The 26,475-nt window shown below is 43.2% G+C and overlaps 2 protein-coding genes across 5 annotated transcripts in view; both read left to right on the top strand.

The window, feature by feature from the left end:
• Nucleotides 1-1,470: 1,470 nt before the first annotated feature.
• Nucleotides 1,471-10,529, top strand: eno1a (enolase 1a, (alpha)). Of its 3 annotated transcripts, none has more exons than XM_079358778.1 (12): nt 1,471-1,586; nt 3,814-3,908; nt 5,710-5,805; nt 6,254-6,312; nt 6,674-6,743; nt 7,187-7,320; nt 7,972-8,194; nt 8,585-8,782; nt 9,145-9,346; nt 9,446-9,554; nt 9,814-9,872; nt 10,036-10,529. In XM_079358778.1, the coding sequence occupies exons 2-12, from the start codon at nt 3,824-3,826 to the stop codon at nt 10,097-10,099; spliced, it is 1,299 nt and encodes a 432-aa protein (XP_079214904.1). In that variant the 5' UTR covers nt 1,471-1,586; nt 3,814-3,823; the 3' UTR covers nt 10,100-10,529. The 3 variants fall into 3 exon arrangements, with proteins under 3 accessions (XP_079214904.1, XP_079214906.1, XP_079214905.1); XM_079358780.1 differs by lacking the exon at nt 6,254-6,312 and adding an exon at nt 5,954-6,012; XM_079358779.1 differs by lacking the exon at nt 1,471-1,586 and adding an exon at nt 3,675-3,721.
• Nucleotides 10,530-12,370: 1,841 nt separating this feature from the next.
• rerea (arginine-glutamic acid dipeptide (RE) repeats a) overlaps nt 12,371-26,475 on the top strand; it is a 118,661-nt gene continuing 104,556 nt past the window's right edge. Inside the window, exon 1 of one of the 2 annotated variants that reach the window (XM_079360568.1) lies at nt 12,371-12,757. The gene's annotated coding sequence lies outside the window, so the exon portion shown is untranslated. The remainder of the gene's footprint in view (nt 12,758-26,475) is intronic. The other variant, XM_079360567.1, reaches the window with a different exon arrangement.

Here is a 26,475-nt window from a genome sequence, read left to right as displayed (position 1 = left end):
TTGAAAGCTTTGTTGATTGTTTATTTGAAAAAAATAGGCCTGTTTTCTGCCCAAATTATGTGTTCGAGGAGGCCTGTGTGTGCAGCTGTTTAGGGTTAAATGATTAGTTTTTGCTACAAACATGCTGATAATACTGTATTTTACATGTTGCTTAATGCTAATGAATCCTAAATCGTCCATATTTGCAGGTGTCGCAGGTAACATAATTTTTGTACTGTGCACAAGTTACTATCCTATTTGCATTTAGTGTAATATGTAATTATTACTTCACTTCATTTCCAGTCCCCGCCATCGGTTTATGCTCTCAAATGCTGCATGCAACCTACTGATAAATAGGAAGTGTGCCTTTTATAGCTCAGCATTAGCCCTTCATATAGATGACATTTTGACATGTCAGTCAAAAACTGTCAAGTAAAACTATAATTTATTCAATATCTGACTCTACACATTTTTTTTTTTAGAGATTGCTATGTTTCTTGGTGACTGCAGTGTTAAGGGTCGTATTATATCATTACATTATTTATCCTTCTATTGATTATGAACTCCTTCCAAATCTGGATACGTTTGTTGGAGGAAACCTCACTTGTTGCATTATGAATACAGTGCATGCTATTTTACTTCAAGCACATGACCAGCAGGTGGCGCAGTTGTATTTATGACCGACAGAGTCTCAAGGTCACTGCAGCAGAGGTCCATCTCTCTGTAGCTCCAGCATCGAACGGTGATGCTGCGTTTACTGCATTACGCAGCGGACGTCAGACGTTTAGGGGGAAACCCACTACTCACTGAATACTATGATTCACTAATGCAATATCCGAACGGATGAGTGGTGCACACTTCAAATTGATTTGAAATCATTTTGAAGACCAGAATATGCAATGCAATGGATCAGGCTGTGCCATAACAAGATACTGATATTTATTTCGGCCCTTTTTCCTAGCTTTTTTTTTTTTTTTTTACTGTAAATGTTGACATATTTTACCCGCAGAGCCTATTACAACCTACGGTACATTATTGTCATGAAAATGTTTGGTCCCGTAGGAAAACCACGCACCCCTTTTCTCCTATCATTTTTTAAATTCTTGATGGGAATGAAAGAGTCAGTGCCAAAAAAAAAAACGTGATCATAAAGGACATGTGACCAACGACGAACCACTGCATCGGAAACCCCTGCCTGCCTCTCTGCACGTAGGCCACTCACAATGCGTCATCTTTCCGCATTCTGCCCCATAGGCTACTTTTTCACACGAAAAAAATACTTGATTTCCAACAATTCAGCTCAAACTTCTTCATTTACGTTACATTTCTTTAAAAACATGCTTTTACAAAGCCTTAAAAAATCGCATCATCATTGGCCTAATAAGAGATGCGTTGCCTGATGTCAGTCTGACTCCCAATTGTGAACGTGCATCTCTCCTCGCTCTACACTGCCTCGTGAGTCTGTCCTAGCCAATAGCATTGCTCTGTTGCTCGTTCCTTCCTGATTCCGTCCACTTATCATTGAGCCCGAAACGTCACGAGCGCCTTCTCTGCCTGCCCGCACGAGAGAGACAGCACCGTTCCTTGCACACAGTTAGGTGGAAAAGGTAACTTTGTCACCGTTATTTCATCTTTCAAAATGCAACCTAGAACAGGGAGACAGATTATACGTTCTAAGATAATGGTGTTTATACTAAACGTGTTGTATGTTTTAAAATGTGTGTACATTGTGTTCTTCGATAACCTTAAAGTGTTGTCCTTGTGTTAGAGTAAACGCTTTCATTGGTTTGGTAGGCCCTCATGTTTTCAAATGTTTTATTTTTATTTTTTTATTCTGTACTTTATGCTTCTGCGATTTGCTGGATGGAGTTTGTAGCCCACCGTCTATTTTTAAACCAGGCCGTCAGCTGGCGAGATGTCACTCCATTTAGAACTGCAGGGTGTGTGGGGAAAGGGGCGTCATGTTGCAGGTCCGACTTCCAACCGTCTTTTAAATGTGTTAAAGAACCAATGTTTGTGCCCCTGTTGTTTAAAGTTGGTCAGTGTATGTTGCAGTCTTAAGAAACAGACAGTGAGCTACCAGTTGCATTTCAGCAGGACGTGGGGGTGTGTCCACGGTGCAGGAAAATTACTGAATGAAGCAAGATAGAAAAAGCTTCAATGTTTCCTTTCTCTTTGTTCTTAGTCATGTCTCTGTCTTACACATCTTAATGTACGTGTCCTTTAACAGTTAGTATCCTCACTTCCTTCAGTTAGTATCCTAAGACCTCATTACGACTTCAAAGATGCATGTTTTTATGAATGAATACCCTTCATTAACACTCAGATATTGTTTTCTGGCAGACCCCAAGTTAATCTTACTGGGTTTTAGCCAAACTAACATACCTACACACCTATCAGGTATCAATCCTCTATTATTTATTTATCCATGGCTGCCATTTTGTGCTGCCATTAGCTCCTTGCCCTCAAATTGCCATGATCTTACAGCAAACAAACAAAAAAGGAAAAGAAATGGACTGTACTGCGTGTAGGATTATAAAGTTAGTGCAGTAATTTATATCCATTGATATGTCTGCAGCCTATTTTCTTTTTGGTACAATTTTAATTTTGTACAATTGAGTAAGTTAGTACCTGAAACGCTTTAAATAGCTTTTTTTTTTTTCAAGACAGTCAAAACCCTCAAAATATTCATTTAGATTAAATGATGTGCGTATGTTCAACTGATGCGCAATGAGCATCAGAGGTGAACATTTGGTGCCTCTGTTACAGAGAAGGTGATGTTTCAAGAAATGTGTGCATTTCAGTCTCGATGGTATTTGCTACATCTTCATTTGAATACTATTTACATGGTTTATTTTTAACATCACAGAAGATCATCTGTTTTATTTACAATCTGGGTCAGTCTAGTTAAGAATAATAATCATTTGTTTGAAAAGTGACAATATGTAACAAAACTGACCAACACATGTTGGTCGGCATCAAAAAGTGTGACGGTTCAATACCCAGTCTCAGTCGATGGTAAATATTTCCATTTAGCTGAAGTTCCGGGTCTGTGTGAGCTTTTAGGGGGTTTTGCCTCTTGGCTGTGTCCTGGAGCGAGTTTCCACACAGACTTTCAGTCCAGGGGATTGTAATGCTTCGCAGACTGAACTAGAAGTTCACTCATGCATTTAAAGTGGGTAGTCAAGTCGGCTGCTGCATAGATTCAGGGCAGGTTGGATAAAACAAATGACAATCAATAACGCATGCCAGGGCCACGTTGTCTGCCTTTAAAAAAACTCTGTGACCTCAACTACTGGGATTTAGAGAGATTTATAAAGGCTCCATGAGATACACCATGACTCGGTCTTTAACACATATCAGTTCAGTGTAACTTCAACAAAAAGAAGTCAAACATGTATTGCGCCACCTATTGTTGCTTCTAGCTGGTTTTCACCGTTATCTAAAGGTCTTGCTTTACTGTTTGAGTTTTGCAAGTTGTTCTCAGTGAGGTGTTGCAATCCGAAACGTCAAATAAACTGAATGAACCTGCAGATTTTTTGTATTTGCTGCATAAGCCACGCCTCTTCTGTGACAAATACCTCTGTGATCCGAATCAGCCCGCATCACTTGGTCCAGGTCCTGCGCCGAGCCAGCACATGTACCACAAGGCAGCTCTTCAGTTCATCACATGTTGGTCTCTTTGAGTCATTGAGCATTCAATTTGGGCCCACTCACCTTTCAATTCAGAAGCTTTAATCCAGTAAGTGAGAGCGCAGGGTGACTGGCGTCTCTGCATGGCTTGTGGAGAAGCACGTTACTGACACCTTCTTTTTCTGATTGTTTCATCTGCAGATCCAGAACCATGTCCATCCTGAAGATCCACGCCCGTGAGATTTTTGACTCCCGTGGCAACCCCACTGTGGAGGTCGACCTTTACACCAAGAAAGGTACTGTATGGCTTCTATTCATGATTTGAATGTACGATATGTAGCTTCGAAACTGTGCTCATGATTTGCATTGACCTTCTAGCTTTTTGAACTCCTTACATTATAGTTAATGTGCACTGGACGTTTTCAGTCTTACAGTTAAGTCCAGCAGAAGAGATTATTTTTATAAAATGATTTGTGTTTTCCTGTTTAGTAAGTGAGTTACATTGGGGATTGTGATGGTAAAGCCAGTCTAGTTGCACTACACTGTTGCCATCTCTGGACTCTGGGTGGGTCAGATCAGATGGTGGATGTGTGAAAATAGCCCCTGTAATATCACACTTTCTCTCCAGGACTCTCTTACTGTAATGGTTCCTGTTTGAGGGCACAGATGGCTCATACAGAAAACTCCAGATGTAGTTTTATTTTAGATAAATGAAGCAACAAGGTTCTCCCATCTAATGGTACTGTTTGCTGGACTAATCGGGTATGCAAGAAAGCGTCTAAACCCTGCAACGTTTGACACGTCTGCCAAGGTTGCCATCATTTTATTCAATCAACTAATGACTCAGCACTAATTGAAGCTTTACATGGAGCTGTTCTGTTGTGAGAGCTCTAACAAAGGACTAGCTCAACCCAATGAAATGTCCAGGGAATGTTAATGAGCCAGCCTGATTGACCACTGACATGGAAGAGAGGGAACGGGCTTCACTGCCCTGAATACACAGGCTGGACTTCTGCCGCTCTGTTTTCTTTCCAGTCATTTTCTCGATGGACGCTTTGTGCTCCAGTTTACTGTAAACTGCACCTTTTTTATTTTGTTGAAAAGATTCTCTTTTCAGTCAACAGAGCCAGCAGAGGCATCATTAACAGCTTGGACCAAAGCGAGTGAGCTGCACCCAGAGCACGTCTGTCGTGGTTATTGTAATATGTTATGTAACCAGCTTTGCCCCTCACTGACTCCTTCTCTGCTCGTTGATAGAAGGATGTAGTTTGAGTAGTTTTGGCAAACGAGACAGACAAGTGCACCGGCTGTTAATGTTGAATTCCTCTGCAAAGTCATAATATAGAAATGTTTATACTTTACATTTTGATAATCTGAAAAAAACATTTAGAGCAGTCGGCACATTCTACTTTTATAGAGGAGTTGTTGTGTTGTACTCGTCCCAACACACAATGCTGAAATATAAAGGAGATTTTACTTCCTGATGAATTGGTGATATCGTCCCTCTTCATCTGCAGCCAGGTAATGTCTTCATGCAGATGATTTGTTTGGTCTGAACTTACGGCCATGACGGCGTCTGTCCTCCTGTCCTAAGCCTTAAATCCCCTGAGACCCGCATCAGGCCTGTCGCTCCACTGAGCATACAGAATAGATTTTTGCTTATTCCAAATTTCAGCTCACATTACTCCCTAAAGGCCAGCCTCTTATAAATGGGTGTGGCTTCCGTCCATAGATGCACTGCACATGCTCAGTTAGCAGCCTGTCTTCCCCTGTTACATCACAGCCATCTGCAGCACGACCAGTAGCACTTAGCAGAGTGCATTTGTAACTGTGTAAGAAAATGTCTAAGCTGATTGGATGTCATTCCCCTCGTGTTTTCTGCCTACAATTTCTGCTTTAATATCAAGCAGCCAGTGTAGTTCTCTATGCTCTATTACATGTTTGGCTCTGCAGATTAGAGGTGATTAGAGTTATTTATATTTCAAAGTTATGGTATGTGGTACAACAGCAATTTCATCAGACATCAAAATGTGCTTTGCTACCATGACACAGCACTTCAGGAAATGACGTTTGAAAATTGTCCTCTGTGTCTCCAAGGTCTTTTCAGAGCTGCAGTGCCCAGCGGTGCTTCCACAGGCATCTATGAGGCTCTGGAGCTCCGTGACAATGACAAGACACGTTACATGGGCAAAGGTACGGCCTCTGCATTAATTCACGTCTGACCTCTCTGTTTCCCTCTGTTGTATTGCTCTCCTTTCACGTCATTTCAACACTTCTATAAAAACTGTCTTCTTTCTACCCTCCTCATTTCTCATCCCTTCATCTTTCTTCCTCCTACTAGGGGTCAAAAGAGCAGTTAAATATATTAATGATTTCTTGGCCCCTGCATTGTGTAACCAGGTAAATAAAGTGTGACGACAGCCTTTGGATATTGGTGTGCATTGCAGCATGAGGAATGGTGTCTGCATTAGAACATCTAATCTTTGCAGTGTGTAACAGATCTCAGAAGAATAAAACGAATAACATTTTAGCGTTAACACATCCTGAAGGACAGAACGAGTCGCTCTGTGGTCATTTGTCTCACCTGCTCTGCATGGTCTTCTTCTGTCTGCGTCAGTCATGGTCTGCTTGTCCGTTGCAGGTGTCTCTAAAGCTGTAAATCATATCAATACAACTATTGCACCTGCACTGGTTAGCAAGGTAGGACCATTTATTGTTTGCCCAATATTACAGTGCTAACACAAAAAATTAATTCATCAGGTTGAATTCTTCATATATCCTGAAAATTCAAAAGGAAAACTATTATACAGAAACTTGAGTAACATGTCTCTAAATGACTAAAATAATGATTTCATAATAAGAGAGAGGACTTAAAATTAAACTAACATGCTGTGTGTTGTATTCTACTTTCAAAGCATAATAACCAGAATATCTCTAAATGTTGTGATAACTCTAACATGACTGGAGCTTGTTGTTGATAACTAATCGATTAATTTCAACCCAGCTGACCTTTTCATGCTTTCGAACGTACAGTTAAAGTTGTCTCCTTTGTCTCATCCAGGATGTGAGCGTTCTGGAGCAGGCAAAGATTGACAAGCTGATGCTGGACATGGATGGCACAGAAAACAAGTGTAAGCTGTTGCTTTATGGACCGAACTGGGTTGGCCCATATTAGTATCACTCTCCACTCATTCGTTTTGATCCTGATGTTTAAAAGTAGAGTTCTGTCTACTCTCTGCTACGCTATGGTAAAACAATGACTGATGGCAAATATCTAAATGTGTTCATATATTTTTTGTCGCTGGTCAGACATTGAGTGATGAATTTATTGGTTGAAGCTTTTGCCTTTTTGACACATCTGGTTTATGTGTTCATTGTAAGCAGGGTTACAAGTACAGATTTCCTCATCAGTCTGAAGAAGTGTCTTAAAAATAAATCATGTGAAGAATATAGAGATCAGAAGACAATGTTTATTAATGCAGTATTGATAGAATTGATGATGAATCAATGACTGCTTTTTATATGCCATACAGGACGATAGAAAAAATAAGTATTTGTCCCTATGCTCCCTCAGCTAAGTTTGGTGCTAACGCCATCCTGGGTGTGTCCCTGGCTGTGTGCAAGGCTGGTGCTGCAGAGAAAGGTGTTCCCCTCTACCGCCACATCGCTGACCTGGCTGGCAATGCTGAAGTCATCCTCCCTGTCCCTGTGAGCATTATAATAAAGAGATTGTTTACACTTAAACATACAGTTTGTAAAATCCGCCGTTAGGGGCCTCTCAATCAAAACAATAACAAAAGATGATGTCGAGGCTCGTAGGGTATCATGGGAGTGATATGAACTTGCTGTGTGAAATCAATACAAATCAAATGTCAAATAGACCTGAGAAAGACAATATGTCTACTGACGATGTATCCAGGTATAATTTACAGGATGGTTTTTATCACAGCTGCACATACAGCAACACAACGGCAGCTCTCAGCGGCAGGTGGCGCTAGCTTATGTAGCGGTCTTTGACATAACATCCGGTGTTTCCTTGGCAACGATCAACATTTCGTGTCTATCATGGCGGCCGCCAACAAGACACGTCGCGTTACAACTATAAAATAAAGGATTTCTCTGGCTTTGGCTTTTGGAAATATTTGAGGTAATGTTTGTACTCAAGTGATAAATGATAAATATGATTTTAGTCCGTTTTTTTATTAAATGTTCATATTTTAATGTAAACATTAGCATGCAATTCTACATACTGTTCCTTCAAAGATCTTGGACATCAATAATTTTGGATCCAAAGAACATGTATTTTTTTCTGCTGTGATTCAGTTATGCTGAAAGCCAATCCCCCATGTTTCCCATTAGGCTTTCAATGTCATCAATGGCGGTTCCCATGCTGGCAACAAGCTGGCCATGCAGGAGTTCATGATCCTGCCTGTCGGAGCCAGCACCTTCAAGGAGGCCATGCGCATTGGTGCTGAGGTTTACCACAACCTGAAGAATGTCATCAAAGAGAAATACGGCAAGGATGCCACTAATGTGGGAGACGAGGGAGGCTTCGCCCCCAACATCCTGGAGAACAAGGAAGGTGAGGTGAAACATGAAATTGAGACCGTCTGCATGGTAACTATTTTAATACACTGTTTTTGAGATTTTCCTTTTTTTATATGAAAGAGTAGATCGTAGGTAAATGGTTATAGTGTGTCTTGAAAGCATTACATTCTAAGACCTTCCAGGGAAGTGCTTCTCTTATCATGTCACTCTGAGGCTGACACATGGTTTCTAAATTAAGGCCTCCACTTAGTAGCAAAAGCTTTGACTGCCAGCCTCTGACTCCAGTGTCAGGTCAAGGGGCTGATATGGCAAATACCATGGCGAAGCGCTCTTCTGCAGTGACTCCATCATTTTTAAATTAATGGTTTGAATTCCTACCAATAGCCTGGGGCATATTTTCACTGTGGTGTTTTTTTTTTCTCAGCTCTGGAGCTGCTGAAGAATGCCATCGCCAAGGCAGGCTACACCGACAAGATCGTCATTGGTATGGATGTGGCTGCCTCCGAGTTTTATAAGGGCGGCAAGTACGATTTGGACTTCAAGTCCCCTGATGATCCCAGCCGCTACATCTCCCCTGACAAGCTGGCTGACCTGTACAAGAGCTTTGTCAAAGATTACCCCGGTGAGTTTGTTTGAAAACTATTGTTTAGAGTTGATGTAGAGTTTTCAGGATATTGAAAAGATTCATTTAGTGTAACATGACCAGGAAAAGCATGAAGAGCAGCTTTACAAAACCATCAAATTAATTATTTAGTGATGCGTTCTAAATTCTGCATCAGTGTGGATCGGTTACATGACTGTGGCACCCATTCAAAATTTCAATATATTATCAATAATTTGTGTTTATGCTGTCTGTGTCCACAAATGTTATGTTTTGGCTCACATTTCTTTTCTCAGAAATGGCCACACATTTTTAACAGCTGATTAATGAAAGGCCATAACATCCCTCTCGCCTTCCTCCTGACCTTCCTTCCATTGTTACAGTGGTGTCCATCGAGGATCCCTTTGACCAGGATGACTGGGAGGCGTGGGCCAATTTCACAGCCAGCACTACCATTCAGGTTGTGGGTGATGACCTCACTGTCACCAACCCTAAACGCATCGCCAAGGGTGTGGCTGAAAAGTCCTGCAACTGCCTGCTGCTTAAAGTCAACCAGATTGGCTCTGTCACAGAGTCCCTGGACGCGTGAGTGTCCCCAGCAATGTTGTGCACTCACAGTTGCTACCATTATGCCAGTCTAGTCTATTCTGGCTAATTGGGCTAACTTGTGTCTTTTTCTTTTAGCTGTAAGATGGCTCAGAGCAACGGCTGGGGTGTGATGGTCAGCCATCGCTCTGGAGAGACAGAAGACACCTTCATTGCTGACCTGGTGGTCGGCCTCTGCACTGGACAGGTAAACCCTTAACTCCCAGGTATCTCTCTGTTGTATTTTGAAGATTTTTAGCTGCTAATTCAAACTGGTCTGAGCTACTAATGGCATCAGACGTGTACAGAGGCTGTAGTCTTCCAAGCAGGTGACCCAGGTTCAAGCCTGACCTGTGGCTCCTTTCTGTCATGTCATTCCCCACTCTCTCCTAATTTCCTTCTCTATCTACTGCCCTATCTAAAATCAAATCTTAATAAAGAGACATGTCATATTATTCCTTTCTCAGATCAAAACAGGTGCACCTTGCCGATCTGAGCGCTTGGCCAAGTACAACCAGCTGCTCAGGTGAGTCAAGCCCCAAAACATATTTGCATTCCTCATGACGAAGTAAACCCTTTTAAAGTACGTTTTTAACAGATTAGATGTGGGCTTATTGCTCTGTGGAGTCACAATATTCCTGATTTTTATTATCACTCAGTTTTAGCACACAGTCATCTCTCTCTTCTAGGATTGAAGAGGAGCTTGGAGACAAGGCCCGTTTTGCCGGCCAGAACTTCAGGCACCCCATCTGAGCAGGTCTTCCCTCCTGGGCCTCTTGTGTGTTCATTACTCATAAAATATATACGCCACGCTAGATTGTCTGCCCTGTCCAGAGAGATGATGAAGAGAGCATTGCTGAAATCCAAGGTCCAAGTCTGTGGTCTGTTGCGTGGAGGAGCTACAGTACATGATAACCACAGTTCAGCTCACTCTCAAACTCTGCTTTCGTTATTGAATAGTATCTGTCCTTCTGTTTGTGTATGTGTAACTGTGTGAGAGATTTTTGTGTTAAGCTTCTTGTGAGTTGTTGTGATTCCTTGAGTATTTGAGCTACTGTAACTAAAGTACAGCTCTGCCTCGAGCAGAGGTAACAGTACTGTATGTGCAATGTGTTGCATCTGACAAGGTCTTATGTTGCTGTATGCGTCGGCAGAAATATGAAATAAACAACATAGTTTGAAATATTTTGTGATTTCTTTGAATCCAAGACTTCAGCTGTTGCTTGAAATAATGGGATCTTGAGAGATTCATTCATTTTTTTCCAGCCTATAATGTTATAAATTCTCAATCTCCATACCACTTGAAATTGTATCAAACAATTCCAAAGAAGGGAACAGAATGTATAAAAGATAAAGTTTATAACATTACAATTTGATTGTATTTTCAGCCTTTTACTCCTGCTAATTACAATCAATTTATAATCACAAGCGGAGGTATCTTGCAATTAAATAACAGTAATGTAGGTGAAGGGGCCTGCTTTTATATTTGTGTAGTGTGTGATGTAGTCCGAGAGACAGAAACATGAGCTCGGTGCTATGGTACGCTATTTGTGCCTCCCACAAGTGGAAGAATCCAGAGGCTCAATGCAAGCTCTTTTAGTACGAGGCCTGGCCAAGATAAATGAGGGTCTATTCACCGCTCTATGGTACTGAGAAGGGGATTGCCAGCTGGGTCTATGCCACACCAATTCACTTTGTGTGAGGCCTCTATACCTCCATTGTTCAACCGTCACCAAGGAGATGTATTACAAATCACAGGTACAAAGAAACTAGCAGGCATATATAATCCATAAACATCATGTGCCTTCATTTAGCAACACATTCTTTCTATTGCATAAAATGACAAACAAAAAGGTTATTCAAAGAAGTTCTAAGTGGGATTAAAGTAAATGGATAACAAACAAAGTGATGTTATATTAGTGATAGAGGGCCTGGTTAAACTATAGATCATGTTTCTTTGTAGCCCAAGCTTTTCTTTGAGTCCTATGCCATCTAGTGGTCAGATCTATGTAGTTCATTTTCCTGACACCCAACCTCCTTTACAATTAAGTTTTTATTTTGTTAGTTTTACCACAAAAAAATAACTATCTAGTTTGACTGCATACTGATATTATGGTATTGAACAGGCGATACCTAAGAAAGCTAGTTGAAGGGCACGTGTGTAAAAAAAATTAAAGTGAAAAAATATGAATGATCCTCCAATACATCAGTCTCTTTATAGTTGCATAAAAATCACTTATTGAACTGCTGAATGCTAGCAAGATGACAATAAGAAGACAGTCTCATAAGGTCTATTTAATTCCATTATCTTGTAGTTGTAGTCTTTGTTGTCACTTGATCCTTGTTTTATTTGTTCAATTCTCCCTTGATTTATCTTTGTCAACTGTATTTTGGTGTTTTTTCTTTTGATATAATTCCTTGAAAGGAGCTTGCACACATTCATACTAAATTTTGCAGTGCTCCGTTTTGTCAGGCTATAAGATATTTTATTTTCTGTTCAATCAGGTTTCAAGGTGTATTTCTTTAGACATAAAATAGTGCAGTGCACCACTATCTTATTTAGTCCTGTACATTTTAGTCTTTAATTACCTATTTATGTTTTTAGCTAATTGTTATTATTTAATGCTTACATTGTACAGAGAACACAGTCCACCAAAGTTAATGTGTGTGTTAAACATACCTGGCCTATAAAGCTGATTCTGATTCTGAAAAACAACAACAACAACGACAACGACATATTCATCTCATCTGTGATAAAACACCCATGTTTTAAATTCGGGGATGTTTTTCTTTCTTTTTTTTGTAAATCCTTGTATAAGCAGGCTTTGTCTTTTAATATAAACATGTATTTATTGTGCATCAATTACTGCTGTTCACTAAAACATCTCAGGAGAATCGTCTTCTGGTCTTCTCCGTTCTTCGCTGACAGTCCTTAAACAGTATGGAGATACCCCAGGTTTATGGGGATGAAGACAGATTGAATGTTTTCACAGAACAGATACCTCCACTCTCTGTGAGGACGATCCCACTCTTGACCAGTAGGGGGCGATATTTCACCGGTTGAACTTTGAGAACCCCCCAACTGTTCTCACCCCAAGATGAAGAAGGATGCTGTCATGCTGAGTGCCCCTCACACACACACTAGTCTGAGCATTCCGGCAACGATTACTCCTTCTATATTCTCAAGTCCATCATTTATGACAGCATTGTATCTACCGTGCTCCGTACCGTTATAGCTACCTGCGAACAGACACACAGGTGGCACTGCAGCTGTTGTGCTCCTCTGTGTGGTGGAGACACTTGGCTAACTAACGTCGGCTAATTGCCACCGCTACTGCTGCTGCTGCTATTGTTTGTTGTTGCAGTCTCTCATCAAACACATCCCTGATGTTGTAGATCAAGCCCTTTAAGGTAAGTGTTTTGAGCTTTAAACTGCTCGTCTTCTGTGCTTCTAACGTCTAATAACAAACAACTTAGAAAGCAGAAATGCACAGGAACAGTTTGTTGACTATGCTCTGTTAACGTTCACCCTTGTTGCTAGCTATTTAGCTAATTTGCCCATTAGCATCAGCTAGCTAGTTAGCTGACAGACTTGTTTGCCCCTCACTGTTGCTGGTAACCATGGACTAACGTTAGCGGCTAGCTCCAGTGAGCAGCACTGATTGGTGATACAATCTAAGGAGGGGTTTATTGTCTGGATACGAACAGCTCGTTGACACCGGTTAGCACACTCAACATCACTATATCTCATGAAACGCTTTGTGTGTTTTGATGTGAACTTCATCTTGCAATACGTCTCACCAAGCGTTTCCCCCCACACTGAATTAGCCAGTGCTGTTGCTAATATGTTGCAGGGAGTAGTCGGAGCCCATTCAGCTATTGTCATTAGCTCATGGAGATGTTAGCTACTGAAGCTAACTTGCTGTCTTTGTCTCTTTGACTTTTGCTCAATTATTGTTATCCAGCTCTAAGTTTGAGTGTATTTACAAGTCGAGCCCGAGCTGGTTTAAAGCAAAGATGACACATTATAACGCCAGGCTTATAATGGCCTTTAGGAATAAAGCTGCAAGTCTTCTGACATCTTCAGTGAAGAGATTTGTCAACAAGAGGAAGACCCCCAAAAATGACATGAATACATGTTTAACTCTGGCAAGCAGAGCTGTTCAAAACCTTTGAATAAATGGTAGCAAGTAGACCACATAGAGTAGAAAGCCATGCATGGTTTACATCTTTTTATGCAGAGTTTACTGTAAGTTATATTTCACTATGACTTCTGAAATAGTAAACAGAACAATTAAGACGTGTGTGTCAACAGAAATGTTACTTTAAAGATAGTTGTTGTTCATTTTCATCTCCACGAATGCAGAGCCATTTAAAGCTAATACTTTCTGGATATTGAGTGCCTATGACTCACTCCTGACTGATTCTCTTTCTTGTGCCTCACAGGCAACATAGTAAACACTTGTGGACCTCATATCCAATGAATAAGTGCTGTACTCATCATGATCAAAGCTGTGAGAAACCCTTGTTTTGTTCCATACATGCAAAGCTATTTTCAGCCTAATGGAAAGACCATCATTTAATCTTATCAACAAAGCACTTCATTGTCAAAGTGCTATATTACAACATATATTAGAAAATCTTTAATAAACTATCTGATATCCAGCCAGCATTGCGTTGTAAATCCATGATACTCTCAACAGCACATTATGTTTAATGACTGTAAACAAGCCAACCTTGACAGGCTTTGGTACTCAGCAGTCACCACCTATCTACCTGTGCAGACGTGACTCTGACGGGAGAGGTCATCGAACAAAAAGCAGAGTTCAGGCACACATCATCACATGTCTGTAATGTCTGTTATACACAATGGTTTTCTAACAAACAGTCAAGTGAGGGGGGGAAAGGAAAAATACACCCAAATGTTGTGTGAGGAACAGCACTAAAGTGTTATTTGACCACACAATTACCTTTAAATAATTCTCCCATGGTGTATGACATTAGATTTTGAGACATCCTGTGCCATATGAGTCGTCTCTGGCTTAATTATAGACCCCTTTACACGTTTTATTTTAGCGCCATGCATTTGCAAATACCACGTAATGTTTAAGTGGCTTGTCTGCTGCCAGTAGCTCAAGGGTTGTGACTTAGATTTTCTTTAAACTACCACTTAGACTGTAAACATGCCAGTTTGGGCTGTAGAGGTCCTCCATTACTGTCTATACGTTAATTACTACTTAAGCATGGCTCTGACAGAAAAGCACCTAAAATGTCTGGTTTTTGTTTTTTTTAGTAGAAATACATTTTTCCAAAGTCAAGATGGAAGCTTTTCAGATCTGTGTCACGCATATATTTTTTTCGTGACGTTATTTATAGTGACGTACTCGGTCTGTTTCCACAGGAGGTCAGAGTGTTTTATAGCGTTTCAATTTGAATGGGATGTGAAGAGCAGCAGTGGGTGAATTACTTTGAGTCACATATCCAATGACACAACCTGTCCACTGAGTGTTAACCTAGCTGGGTGGCTTCAGCAGCAGCAGCCGCCGCAGTAGAGTGATGATAAGAGAAGTGCAATAACCCTGCTCTTTTCCTTTTAATGCCATATGTGTGTGAGTAATGGCAGCTCTTTGTGAGTTATGTGTGGCAAATGGAAGGCCAAAAAAAAAGATTCTTTTACAAAAAAATAAAAATCCTTTTTTTTCTTTTCTTTTTTTTTTTTCGCTCTGCAACCCTGAAAATTCTTTGTTGGAAGATTTGTCAATACACATGCTCAGTCATTCAGTTTTTGCATGCTGTGCTCGAATGGCATCTTGCTGTTTCTCACTTCCATGCCGTCACTACGTCTTCCCTTCACCATGAATTGTCTTGAAAGATGATTTCCCATTATAAAGCCTGGCTCTTGTCTCACAGCCGCTTACTATTGTGGCATTGTGTTGCAGTAGGAGATGGTGCTGTAACCTGTTATCACTGTGGCTCGCCTATATTTTGAAAGAGGCATTCTGCTCTCCACACAGCCATTGTGTTTCAGATCAGGCTGATTAGGCTGATTTATTGCTTTGTGCGGGATTATATTCCCAGAGTTTCTCCAAACAGAACAAAGTTCGGTAAGCAGTGACATTTTTTGCACTGACATAAGGGCTGTGATTTAATTCTAGAGAGTGTGTTGCCATGCATTTATTCTATTGACTTTGTTTGCATGGCAGCTGCATGAGAGAAACGGTAGACAAAAGGGAAGCAAGTGGATAAACTGATGTAGCTTTCCCTTTACATTGCATGATAGCAACTTCAGTGCAAGATATCTGGCTGTTACATAGAAAATTAATGCTCTGAACAAAGGAGCAATGTTCACTCAAAGACCTCTTGATGGGCCATTCAAGTGCTGTATATTCATTAAAAATAACAATCTGTCAGCACTTACTGACAGCACGCACAACAAGCCAAGCTCTCTTTATTGTTCTCCGAAGATGTTTTTCAGTTCCTGTGCCAAGAGCTGGGTAATTGGCTGAAGCAAAGCCTTGCATGTGTTGTTTTAAGATATTGGACTGACACACAGAGGGCACACACACTGGCAGAAATGAGGCAAGCACACTTCCCTCCTTCTTCATCTCCTCCTCCTCCTCCTCCTCCTCCTCCTCCTGGCTTATCCCAGCAAGTCAGAGGAGGCAAGATGCTGGATGTGTTTTGTGTTCTTTGACAGCTTCCCTTCACCTCTCATAAGAGGAGATCCAAGCATACTGCATCCTATCTCATCTTTGTTTGATTCAGGACTGGCTGTGCTGCTCCACAATTGTGCCAAGGCGATAGCATCGGCAAACGCTACCCGTGTTAACAGTTGTGAGCTGTCGCGCTGCATACAGCTGCGAGTATTTGATGAACAAGATGTGATTGAATCGGTTTTCTTTTTTCTTTTTTTTTTTTCCGAGTTTGAGCATAGCCATGATGAATTCGGTCCTGCAAATGCTGCCTGTCTATTTAAAAAAAAAATTTTTTAGGCCTGTCTAAGCAAGGATTCACGTCTCTCAGCCAATCAGCACCATTGTGTTTCATGTCGTTATCAGCCCTTTTGTACGACAATCTCAACATAAAACTTCCCTCTATGTTTGCCTTGTTTGATTGTGAAGTGTTGCTATGGGGCGATAAGAATGCAAAGTGATGCAACTCTCAACATTTCAGTGTCTTTTATGTGTACACAAGAGCATGTACCATGAGTGTGTGGAAACTGAAATCGAGGCTCTGCTTGACATATGTAGGAGTTGTAGAGCAACCGCCAAACAAAGTAGCTGAATAGATAATAGATGATGCTTTTTTAAAAAAATTTTTACGTCCACATCTCCTAAAGCTGTCTCACTATATGTTAAAACACACCATAGCATAGCAGCCTTTTTCGTGACGTCGGCAGTGAATGAAACAATGGTGAAAGGCGTGAATTGAAAGCTTTCAAAAGAAACAGTCAGCCATTTGCCATCACGCTACAAGAGGAAAATGAAATGGTGTAGGATCAGCTGGCTGGCCCCCGAGGAGAGGGAGAGGGAAAGGGGGAGAGGTGAGGATGAGGAGGAGTGCTTTGTCGCTCTCTCTCTCTCTCTCTCTCTCTCTCTCTCTCTCTCTGTGTGTGTGTGTGTCAGTGTCAGTGCTTATTAGGTAAGAGATTGCTTCATGTAATGACACGGCATGGCGCTAGTGGTGCAGAAACACAAACAATGCATACCAGTGTTTTACTGCACACACCCCCTGCAGCTGCCTGCCTCAAGATGTTTATATAGACGTATACGCTCTCCCTAGAACATTTCTACATCTCTAGATAGTGTTCCTCTCTCTCTCTCTCTCTCTCTCTCAATAAAACACACATTTACTCCATCGAGCAGCCAATCGCTCTTTTTTTTTTCTTTTGTAGCACAAACACAAGGTGGGGGTGATTAAAAGAGAAGAGTGCAGTACAGTCGGCGCAGTTTTCCATCAGCGCTTATTGTTGCTATTGACAGCGGCCATTTTTCAGCACAGACGTCTGTTAGTGGATAGACTACATACCTTCACACAACATGTTTGTCACACAGCTAAGGTTTCCATTCATATAATAAAGCCATTACGCGCAGCAGTGGGCTATAACTCGGTTTTTGTTCATAGGCTTGGCTACAGAAATAGACCGGGTGCATGCTAAGCTCTGTAAAGAGCTGTTTGTTTGTTTTTTTATCATATAGAGCCAGCCTAAAAAGAAAGTCTAAAGAATACTGTTGATTTGACTGTTTTGGAGATGGAGATGTCAATAACTACAGTCTTTTCTCCAGTTAAACACACACCTCTGTCATCATTTGAAGTGTCTTCGAATTCCTGTTGTGATTGTGTTAGTTTGTGTGCAGTATGTATGAAGGGCCTGGATCTGCGACACTGTGGAATGTGGATGAGACAAACCAGAAATACATCCGGGAACAATGCGCCGGTTGTGCTCTGTGGCCTCTCCGACTTCTACGCTTATTGCTCTGATGTTGTGACCGTTCACATGAGCCTCAGTTTGTTTGCAGAGCTGCACAGCCCGGACCTGTGACTGATGCCTTAATGGAGACAGCAAACAAGCCAGTGGCAAGCTTAAGGGTTCATGCAGCAGTAAGGAGATGACCCCCCCCCCCCCCCCCCCCCCAATGGCATTGTGTGCACTCTGCACTCTCCTGTCCATGTGGTGCCTCAAGCATACTGTGTCCTTGCTCGCCCTTGCAGGTAAGGTACACCGCTTGAGCCTTCAGTTTAGGTGCAAGGGACTTAACGGCCGGATCGACTATAGGTTTAAGGATGGACATCTTGTCTATGTAGCGCAGTTCCAGCAGGCGGCACAGAGAAAATGAGTTCTGAGGATTGGGTTTAGATTTGCCACTGTAGCACTTCAACTCTGATACACTCTTGCTACCATCAGGGGAAGGCTGTCAGAGAGAGAGAGAGAGAGAGAGAGAAAGGAGGGGAAGAGAAAACGGCGAAGCACAGCAGAGCTATCTAATAGATCAATTTGTAATAAATCTGTTGCCTCAAGCTGTTGTTGTTCGCTTCTACTCAGTAAAAGGTGTCTGCGTTTCTCAGGCAAGAAAATGCTTGTCAGGCAGGGCATACAGAGCTATCAGTGAACGCGACGCGCCTAAAGCGCAGTAAATCATTTTCTCTGTGCTCAGTTTACATAGGTCAGACACGTTGCTCTCTTATCAGCGCATTCCATTGGTCAAAAAGGGGGGGGGTTAGAACCAATCAATAGGGCTGGGCGTAGAAATGAGGAAGTAACGCTCCCCTCACATTAAATTTCCCCATTATCCAATATGAGCCATTCATCAAGATGAAGGGGCTATTGATTAGGCTATCAGCAAAGGTTGGCCAATTTTTTATTTTTTATTTTTTTGCCAGGAGTCATTCGGTAATGTGAGGATCTGTTGAAGTAGTGCTGCTTGTAAAAACCAAAGCACAATTAAAATGGCCCTATTATTACGGCAACAGTTAGATCTTTAAGGTAACAAAAGAGCGGGGCCTCGACGAGGACCACAGGGGAGCTCTCCTGCTCCTCCTCCACTAGCAGCCATATGGACCGTACTAATTGTGTTTTACGCCAGCCATTTTCACCAATGCATCGGGGACTTGTGGAAAGTGCTGTAGCTATAATGTCACCAGCAGCGGGGCTGGCCTCATGAAAGAAACATTAGCGAGGGAGATGAGAAGACAGGAAAGGCAATACACTGCGAGTCAACACAATTATTGATTTTATTCAAATGGAATCTGTGCCACTCCGCTTTGAATCTGACGCTGGTTGCTTTCAAAGTATGATTCCTATTATTTCTTTTCCCAACTGGAGCCGTTCTCTGAACGCGTTCGCCGCAGTCTCGCACGTGCACTTCGTCAGTCGGTGAAGAATAACTCCAGGCATGATGCCAGTATGTAAAGATTTGGCTTTAGGAAAGGGCTTTTGAAGGCTCTGAAGATGTTTCTATGAGTTTGACTTCTGTTTCTGACCAGCAGCGCGTTTATCCCGCTGTAATTGCTCCTCCGCAGAGAAATCGTCTTTCATTCGCTTTTGTTTTGTGACAACACAAAAGCTCGGGCCGGACTGTTGAATGTAAATGTGACATTCAGAGTATTTGCTTGTGCCCTTCAGCACACGGATTGGTTGTTAAAGCGTTTGAAGTGTTAAGTGCGACTGAGGCAAATCCGTGTGTGTTTTTAAGGTGTTTATAATATGCAATCATGAAAAGGGCACATCTATGGAAATGAGATCCTGTGAAGGAGGGGAGGGGCGCTGGAGGAGTGAAGACGCTGAGGTGTGTGTGTGTGTTTTCCATTGTGTCCCTGCTAACAGTTTTTCTTGTAATTATTGAAATTGATGTTTGCTGCAGAGCTGTAAATCTGCGAGATCTCTTGTTAATAAAGCTGCAGAGGCAGGCGAGGCGTTAGGCGCGGGAATAAAAGGCAATCAAGCCTCCAACATCCTGCACCTCGCCCTAAAATGAAGCAGCAGAAAATCCTAATTAACTGAGAGGACTAGCAAGCTCTTACTACAGCACTCGGCTAGTCTCTGCCAGAGCTAGCTGCTAATGAAGATGCTCTTCTAGCCGCCTGCAACCTCTTTCTCTTTCTCTTTCCCCTCTCTCTTCCTCCCAGCTCTCTCGATCTGACTCTGGCTTGCCTTAGGTATTTTCTTTTACTTCCTCCTCCTCCTCCTCCTCCTCCATCTCCATTGTGATGTGACTGTTGCCCTGATGGAGTGAGAGGAGCTCTGTTGCCTGAAGGTGTCCGGGAGTCCTGCCCAGGAAAAGCGGTGAGCGAGCTGATGGCCTCTGTGATGTTATTGCTGCCTATGTAGAGTGCTGTGACAGAAAGACAGAGAGAAGGAAAGAGATGGAGCGAGACAGCGATTGATCTCCTCCCATTGATTTCATAGATCCTTTTTAAGATGACAATAAAGTTGTCTTCTTGTGTCATCTTCAAGTGCTCCCTTTTCAAATCAGCGATGTGGCAAATTGCTCCTGTCGTCAGCCGCCCCGTATTCAAACAGCCCACGAGTACAAAGTCGGGTTAATTCTTGCTTTGCACACTTGATATCCGTTTGTGCATGTGTCTGTGCAAGCGACACCGCGAGGGCTTTGAACCCTGCGTTCAGTCATTTGTTGGTTATGTATCACCTTACAGCGAAGCTCTTTTGAATTTAAAGGCTCGTAACAAAGCTTTTATACAAAATAAGATGTGCTTTCGAGAAAGCCGTGTCTTTGTTGTCACGGAGGAGGAGTGAGTGGTGATTGATCGTTTTTGAAACGTGAGCTCACCTCAGCTCCTCGCCGGCTGCTTCTCACTGTTTACCTGTAAACGTGCAACCCTCTGCTTTCTGCTTTTGTCTGAGGATGGCCGCACAGCTCTCTCTTATGTCGCCTCACCCCCCTCTTTGTTGTACCAAGCAAGTCCCCCCCCCCCCCCCCCCCCCCCCCCCCCCCAAAGCCTCCAGGGATGAACAGACAAATAGAAAGACAGCGAGAGGTGAGGCTCGGTCCCCCTCCTTCACTCTCCCATCTATCTCTCCCTCACGAGCACTCTGCCAGACAAGTTTCCAGGCACTCAAAAGCAGCAAATCGACTCACTGTAGGATTCACTGTCACTTAGCAGAGCTGGGGCACAGCAGCACACCAGGAGGCCAAATCCTCCTCCTCCTCTTCCTCTCCCCATTTCACCGCCTTCTCAAATGAAGAAAATGCTATTTGGCATGGCATTCCTCAGGCCTAGTTCTCTGCATGGATTGGCTTATTCCAGCCGGGCCCCTCCAGAACTCCATTCCCCCCCCCCCCACACACACTCTTTAGATAGAAAAGCAAAGGATGGCTTGATTAAGAGTCTGTTAGATTTTAAAGAGGGGTTAGCAGCGTCATAGCTTGATTCGCTCTGGTTCATTTTGAAACAGTCCAGTTTACAGGCAAGAGTGCAAAGCACCCGAGCATGTGCTCTCATCAAGGTTGGTGTCGTTTTGTTTGTGCACACATTTCGTGATTGTGATCGAGTGGGGGGGGGGGGGGAGCGGGTTGTCAGAAACAAAGCAAACGATCTGCTTGGCACGAAGCCAGCACTCACTGCAAACAACGAGTGGAGTAACGAGACAGAGGTGGTGCCTGGCTTGGTCCTCGAGCACATGCACTCCAATGCATGCACGAGTGTGTTCATGCAGGTTTTGTCCCCCCCCCCCACCAAAAAAATTAAATAAAACAAAATATCTCCCTGACAGTAGGAGTTTAAATTTCACTCATCAGTGCGACAGCTTTGTCACAGGCAGGAGATTCAGCACCTCTGGCAGCCCTCAGAGACCCTTCCTCAGAGGAGCAGCAGTCCTCCTGTTTCCCTCTGTATTTAGCTCTCGCACTTTTTCCCTCTAATCAACGATAGGCTTGTGAAAATCTCTACATAAAACAATACACAATATTGCTTTATGCCTTTTTTTCGCTCTCTCTCTCTCCCCAGAGAGTTTTTGTCTTGCCTGTGCAGCTGCTGCTGTGAAAAGGATGACAACAGGCAAAGGAAACGAAAAGGACACATCTTCTTTTCTTCTTCTTCTTTTTTTTTTTTTTTTTTTTTTTCCCTTTTCACTTCTCTCTCCTCGATGCTCCGTGCACAGCTACCTAGCTGATGTGTTTACATTACAAAATGCTAGCCTACCTTGAATTTGCTGTTTTAGAGAGATAAAGATGATGAAAGTGGTGGAGAAAAAAAAATCTGTGATGTTCTGTGGGAATTTAGATGAGCAATTTTGGTGTGAATAAAGGTTTTGGGGAGGAGGGGGGGGGGGTTGTGTTTAAAAGAAAAAAAAATGGCGAGAGAGGAAGCTCATTGGAGGTGGGAATAGACGGGCGCAATTTAATTGTTTGTGACGTACAAAATGAGAAACAATAACGTGTGACCAAGCGGGCCCCCGGAGATTACATCTGCACGTCTGCTTTAAGGAGTGTCAGAGAGATGCATTACCACGTCTTAGCCTCCCTCTCTGCCCCTCTGAGCCATACACCACTCACGAGCATTTAGCCAGCAGTGATTTCTCCCCTGTGCACCTCTGCGCCCTATTTGTGATCCTGTGGAGCTGCTGGTATAAAAACAAAAACCTCCCAGGCTTATTGAAAAGAATTCATGCATGTGCAGTACGTCTGCAGTGTGTTTGCTTGCAGCCCTGTTTCTCCACAAATCTCTGCAGCACCGCCTGATTTGACTTGGTAATGGACCATTGATGAGCCTTCAGGGAAAATCAGGAAAAGGTGCAAAAAAACCCCCTCCAAAAAAACAGTCCAGCTAAAAACCCACTTTACGGTGAGGCTTCATTAAAGACCGCGTCGAGGTTTCTCAAAAGATGCAGAGTGGGGGAAAAAAAAAACTGAAGGACTTTAGAGATATAGCTGTCATCTGTTGTTGCCTATGGCTGCCTGGTATTCCTGCAGGGGGAGAAAGAGATTGGAGATGGGCTTCGGCACCCAACTCGATTTTTGTGCTTTCACTGTGCTGAAAAAGCAAGCTTCTCTCCCCGGGACAGCCGATTATTTACATCTTCAGCTGAGTTCATTGCTCACAGAATATCGAGTTCAGTTTGGAGGACATAAAAGGCAGCTGAGCCAGGAGTAGTATACGGGAGATAAAAGCAGCAGTCGCTTAAGCACTCTGTTATTTGAAGCACATATTCTACCGCTGTTGATGTTAGCCACTAGCCTAATAATTCATCGCGCCTCGTTTTTTATCACTCAGTGCGCATACACGCACACAAATTCCCCTCTCAGCAGCGAGGACAGGCCCCCCCTCTAATATAAAACAAGCGATTCGAAGATGAAATGCTCATCATTCTGCCGTCTCACCGCGGACAATCCTGCAGTAGAGAGGAGTTGCAACAAAAAGCAGGGGGCTGCCTGCACCCCGGCTCTCTCACAGAGGCATCTTGTCTGTGTTATCACTCCGGCTAGTGCTGCAATTAATATTAATGTGCTTTAAAGCACGCTCCAGCAGCCCCGCTTCCCTCTCTCTAGCTGTGTGTGCGTGTGCGTGTGTGTATATGCATGTGTGACTCAGGAGGAAGAGAGCAATAAAGCCAGCGGGGGATAAAAATCTAGGCAGGATATGACAGTCCTCATGTCAGCTGTCTTAGAGCTGGAGGGATGTGTGGATAAAGACAAGGGATGAAAGTGAATCCCAACCAGTCAGACAGGCAGGTAGCTGCGCGGCGGCGTGCAGCCAGGGAGACTCCCAGCGTCCTTTGCTTTTCCCTTCCCCGGTCTTGTTGGCTGTGCGCTGGCTGTTTATTTAGTCATGTTGTAATAATGCTCGACCTTTTCTTTCAAGTCGTCGGCCTGACCTTTCGCACCTCACTCTCCTTACAGAATCAACGAGTGCGTGTGTGCGTGTCTCACACACATGCACACAACGAGCACCTCCTTTGCGGGGAGCTTCATGCTCTGCCAACTCCAGGAGTGGATTGTTCCAAATTAGTATGCATTAAGTGGTTCGTGCAAAGCATTTAATTACGTGAGATGGCACTAAACTGTCTATGTTATGATTAGCCCAACACGTTCCAACCTTAATTTCTTCATTTTTCCCCCTCTCTTGTCCATGTGTGAAGAGGAGGTATGGGGGTTTTAATATGTAGGCAAAAGAGGATGATGGGGTTGGGCAGGGGGAGATGTTACAAGTATCCCGACTTTATCTGCAGCCTGTGTTTGTTTCCTTCACTTCCTTCACTTCCCTCTCTGCGTGACCCTTGATACTTCGTCAGACGATATTGAATCGTGCTGCTTTTTTTTTTTTTTTTTCCACGAGCGTCTTGTGCACGTTCCTCCCTCTCTGTTTTCACGGTAGGCACGGCTCGGCTTTTTAATCTTAGGCAGCAGTGGCAGATGCAGGATGGGCAGAGCCAGAGCGAGCCAGTCAGTCAGTCAGTCAGTCAGTCGCTGCAGTGGAGCCCCAGCAGCTCCCTGAAGGAGCCCATTATACAGGAGAGATATCAAACCATGAATCATTTACACCAGTCCCCCCCCCACTCCTCACCTCTCTTCTCCCACCCCTCCACACAGCCTTGATGCCCGGCCCGCCGCCTGCTTGCCACTCTCTGCATCTTTAATGAATGATTATCGTATTTTATAAACACGCACTGCCCCAATTAACATTTGAGTGCTACTTTTCAAGGTGCACAGAAATAACCTTTTTCCCTACTTTGTGGGATTATTTTTGACACTATGCTAGATTGAGGAAGTCTCTCTAGGAAAAGCAGATTTATTTAGCCTGACAGTCTGAGACCCCCAGCCCCCCAACCTTCCCCTCCAGGCATTTTAAGAATAGCCTCTATTCAGGAAGAAGGTTGATAATAACACAAAAGGGAGTTTTTGAGGGTTTTCTGGATTTTCTGGAGTGTTTCCAAAGGGGGGGGGGTGTGTGTTATGTGTAAAAGGTGTCGGGACACGGGTTAATATGCTGGAAAAGAATGATATAGGTCAGTGGTCTTGTCTGCATCTGTCACTCTGACAAGCTGCTGCTTTAAGAGTCTGAATAAAAGGAGAGAGAGAGAGAGACACGCAAGGACGAGGCAGACTCTGTCAAATGGGGAAAAAAAAGAAGAAGAAGGAAACCCTGACTTGACTGTGATTTGTTCTCTCAGCGACACACACAGTGTTACAAGCAGCCGTTTGATATAAACCTAATCAGTTTCACCTCTTTATTGAGGATCAAGACAGTTACAGCCTCTGCAAATAAGTGTGTGTCTCCCTGCCCTCCCTCCATCTGTTTTTTTTTTCTTTTTCTTCCTTTCCTTCTCTGTGCTCCCTGCTGTCATTTGTGCTGGTCATTCTCCCCCCCTCTCTCTCTTCTCACTTTCACCATGCGTGTCTCTTTCCCTCTCCACATCTCTCCTGTGTTTTCCCCCTGCAGCCCTCACGCCTTGTTTCAATCAGGAGTGCACTCCAGCTTCTGTGTAAATATCACAATCACTGATGAGGAAAAAGTGCGGGCATCCCCACGAGGGGATTAGAGGAGCCATTTTGTGTTTCATTTATTAATGGGTCTATCTCTTTCTTTCTTTCTTTTTTTTTTTTTGCCTTTGAGCCTTTTCCCGTTGTCCAGCCTCACCTATAAATACATTTGTCGTAAGTTTGCCCTCGCGTAATAGCGTGCAGAGATTTGAGATTGTTCCCCTGAGGATTTACCCGAGGGCTTGCTTTGGATGGGATTTGTTAAACCTGATTTTTTTTTTCTTTTTTTTTTTCTTTTTATTCACAGCTGTGGACTTTTTCCGCTCAATAAAATCCATCATAAAACAACGTTGCTAAACAAACATAAAAGACGTTGACGATCAGATTCATCCTGTTTCCACCAGCCCGCGCTGATCAGAGCCTTCCCTCCCTCTGGCTCATCCCTTTTGTTAGCAAGCCACATGGCTCCTTACTGGGCTTAGTCTTATCTGCGCTAAATATTCAGCTGTAGCCTAATCAGCCGGGGCAGAATCATTGTCAACCAATTGCTTTCCTCTTGACCTCCCAGATGGAGGTATACTGCACAGCCTCTCCATAGCACCGCCTCAATTACTGCCGCAGTAATGGTGATAAAGAAGAGCACAGGCTCCAGTGAAAATGGCTGATTGATGTGGACACACGTGGCTTATAATTGGATTATAAGGGAAGGACGTTAATGTTGTTATGGGCTCCGTTGGTAAGGCAGCTTTTCGAAACACTGACCAGGTACTGAGCGAGTTCTCTGCCCAGCCTCCTTTTACTCCATGCAGTTGTGCATCATAACAGGATCACAGCACCACGAGCACAACCCTCTTGTTCCACCCCTGCTGCTGTCGAGGGGTGTGTGTGTGTGTGTGTGTGTGTGTGTGTGTGTGTGTGTGTGTGTGTGTGTGTGTGTGTGTGTGTGTGTGTGTGTGTGTGTGTGTGTGTGTGTGTGTGTGTGTGTGTGTGTGTGTGTGTGTGTGTGTGTGTGTGTGTGTGTGTGTGTGTGTGTGTGTGTGTGTGTGTGTGTGTGTGTGTGTGTGTGTGTGTGTGTGTGTGTGTGTGTGTGTGTGTGTGTGTGTGTGTGTGTGTGTGTGTGTGTGTGTGTGTGTGTGTGTGTGTGTAAGTGACATGCTTATGTGAACTACTAGTGAGTGGGTCCTTTCATGC

The sequence above is a fragment of the Symphodus melops genome (assembly GCF_947650265.1).
Source record: "Symphodus melops genome assembly, chromosome: 13".
Classification (NCBI taxonomy): domain Eukaryota; kingdom Metazoa; phylum Chordata; class Actinopteri; order Labriformes; family Labridae; genus Symphodus; species Symphodus melops.
The sequence above is the reverse complement of the archived record's forward strand: the minus strand, read 5'-3'. Positions and strand labels throughout refer to the sequence as shown.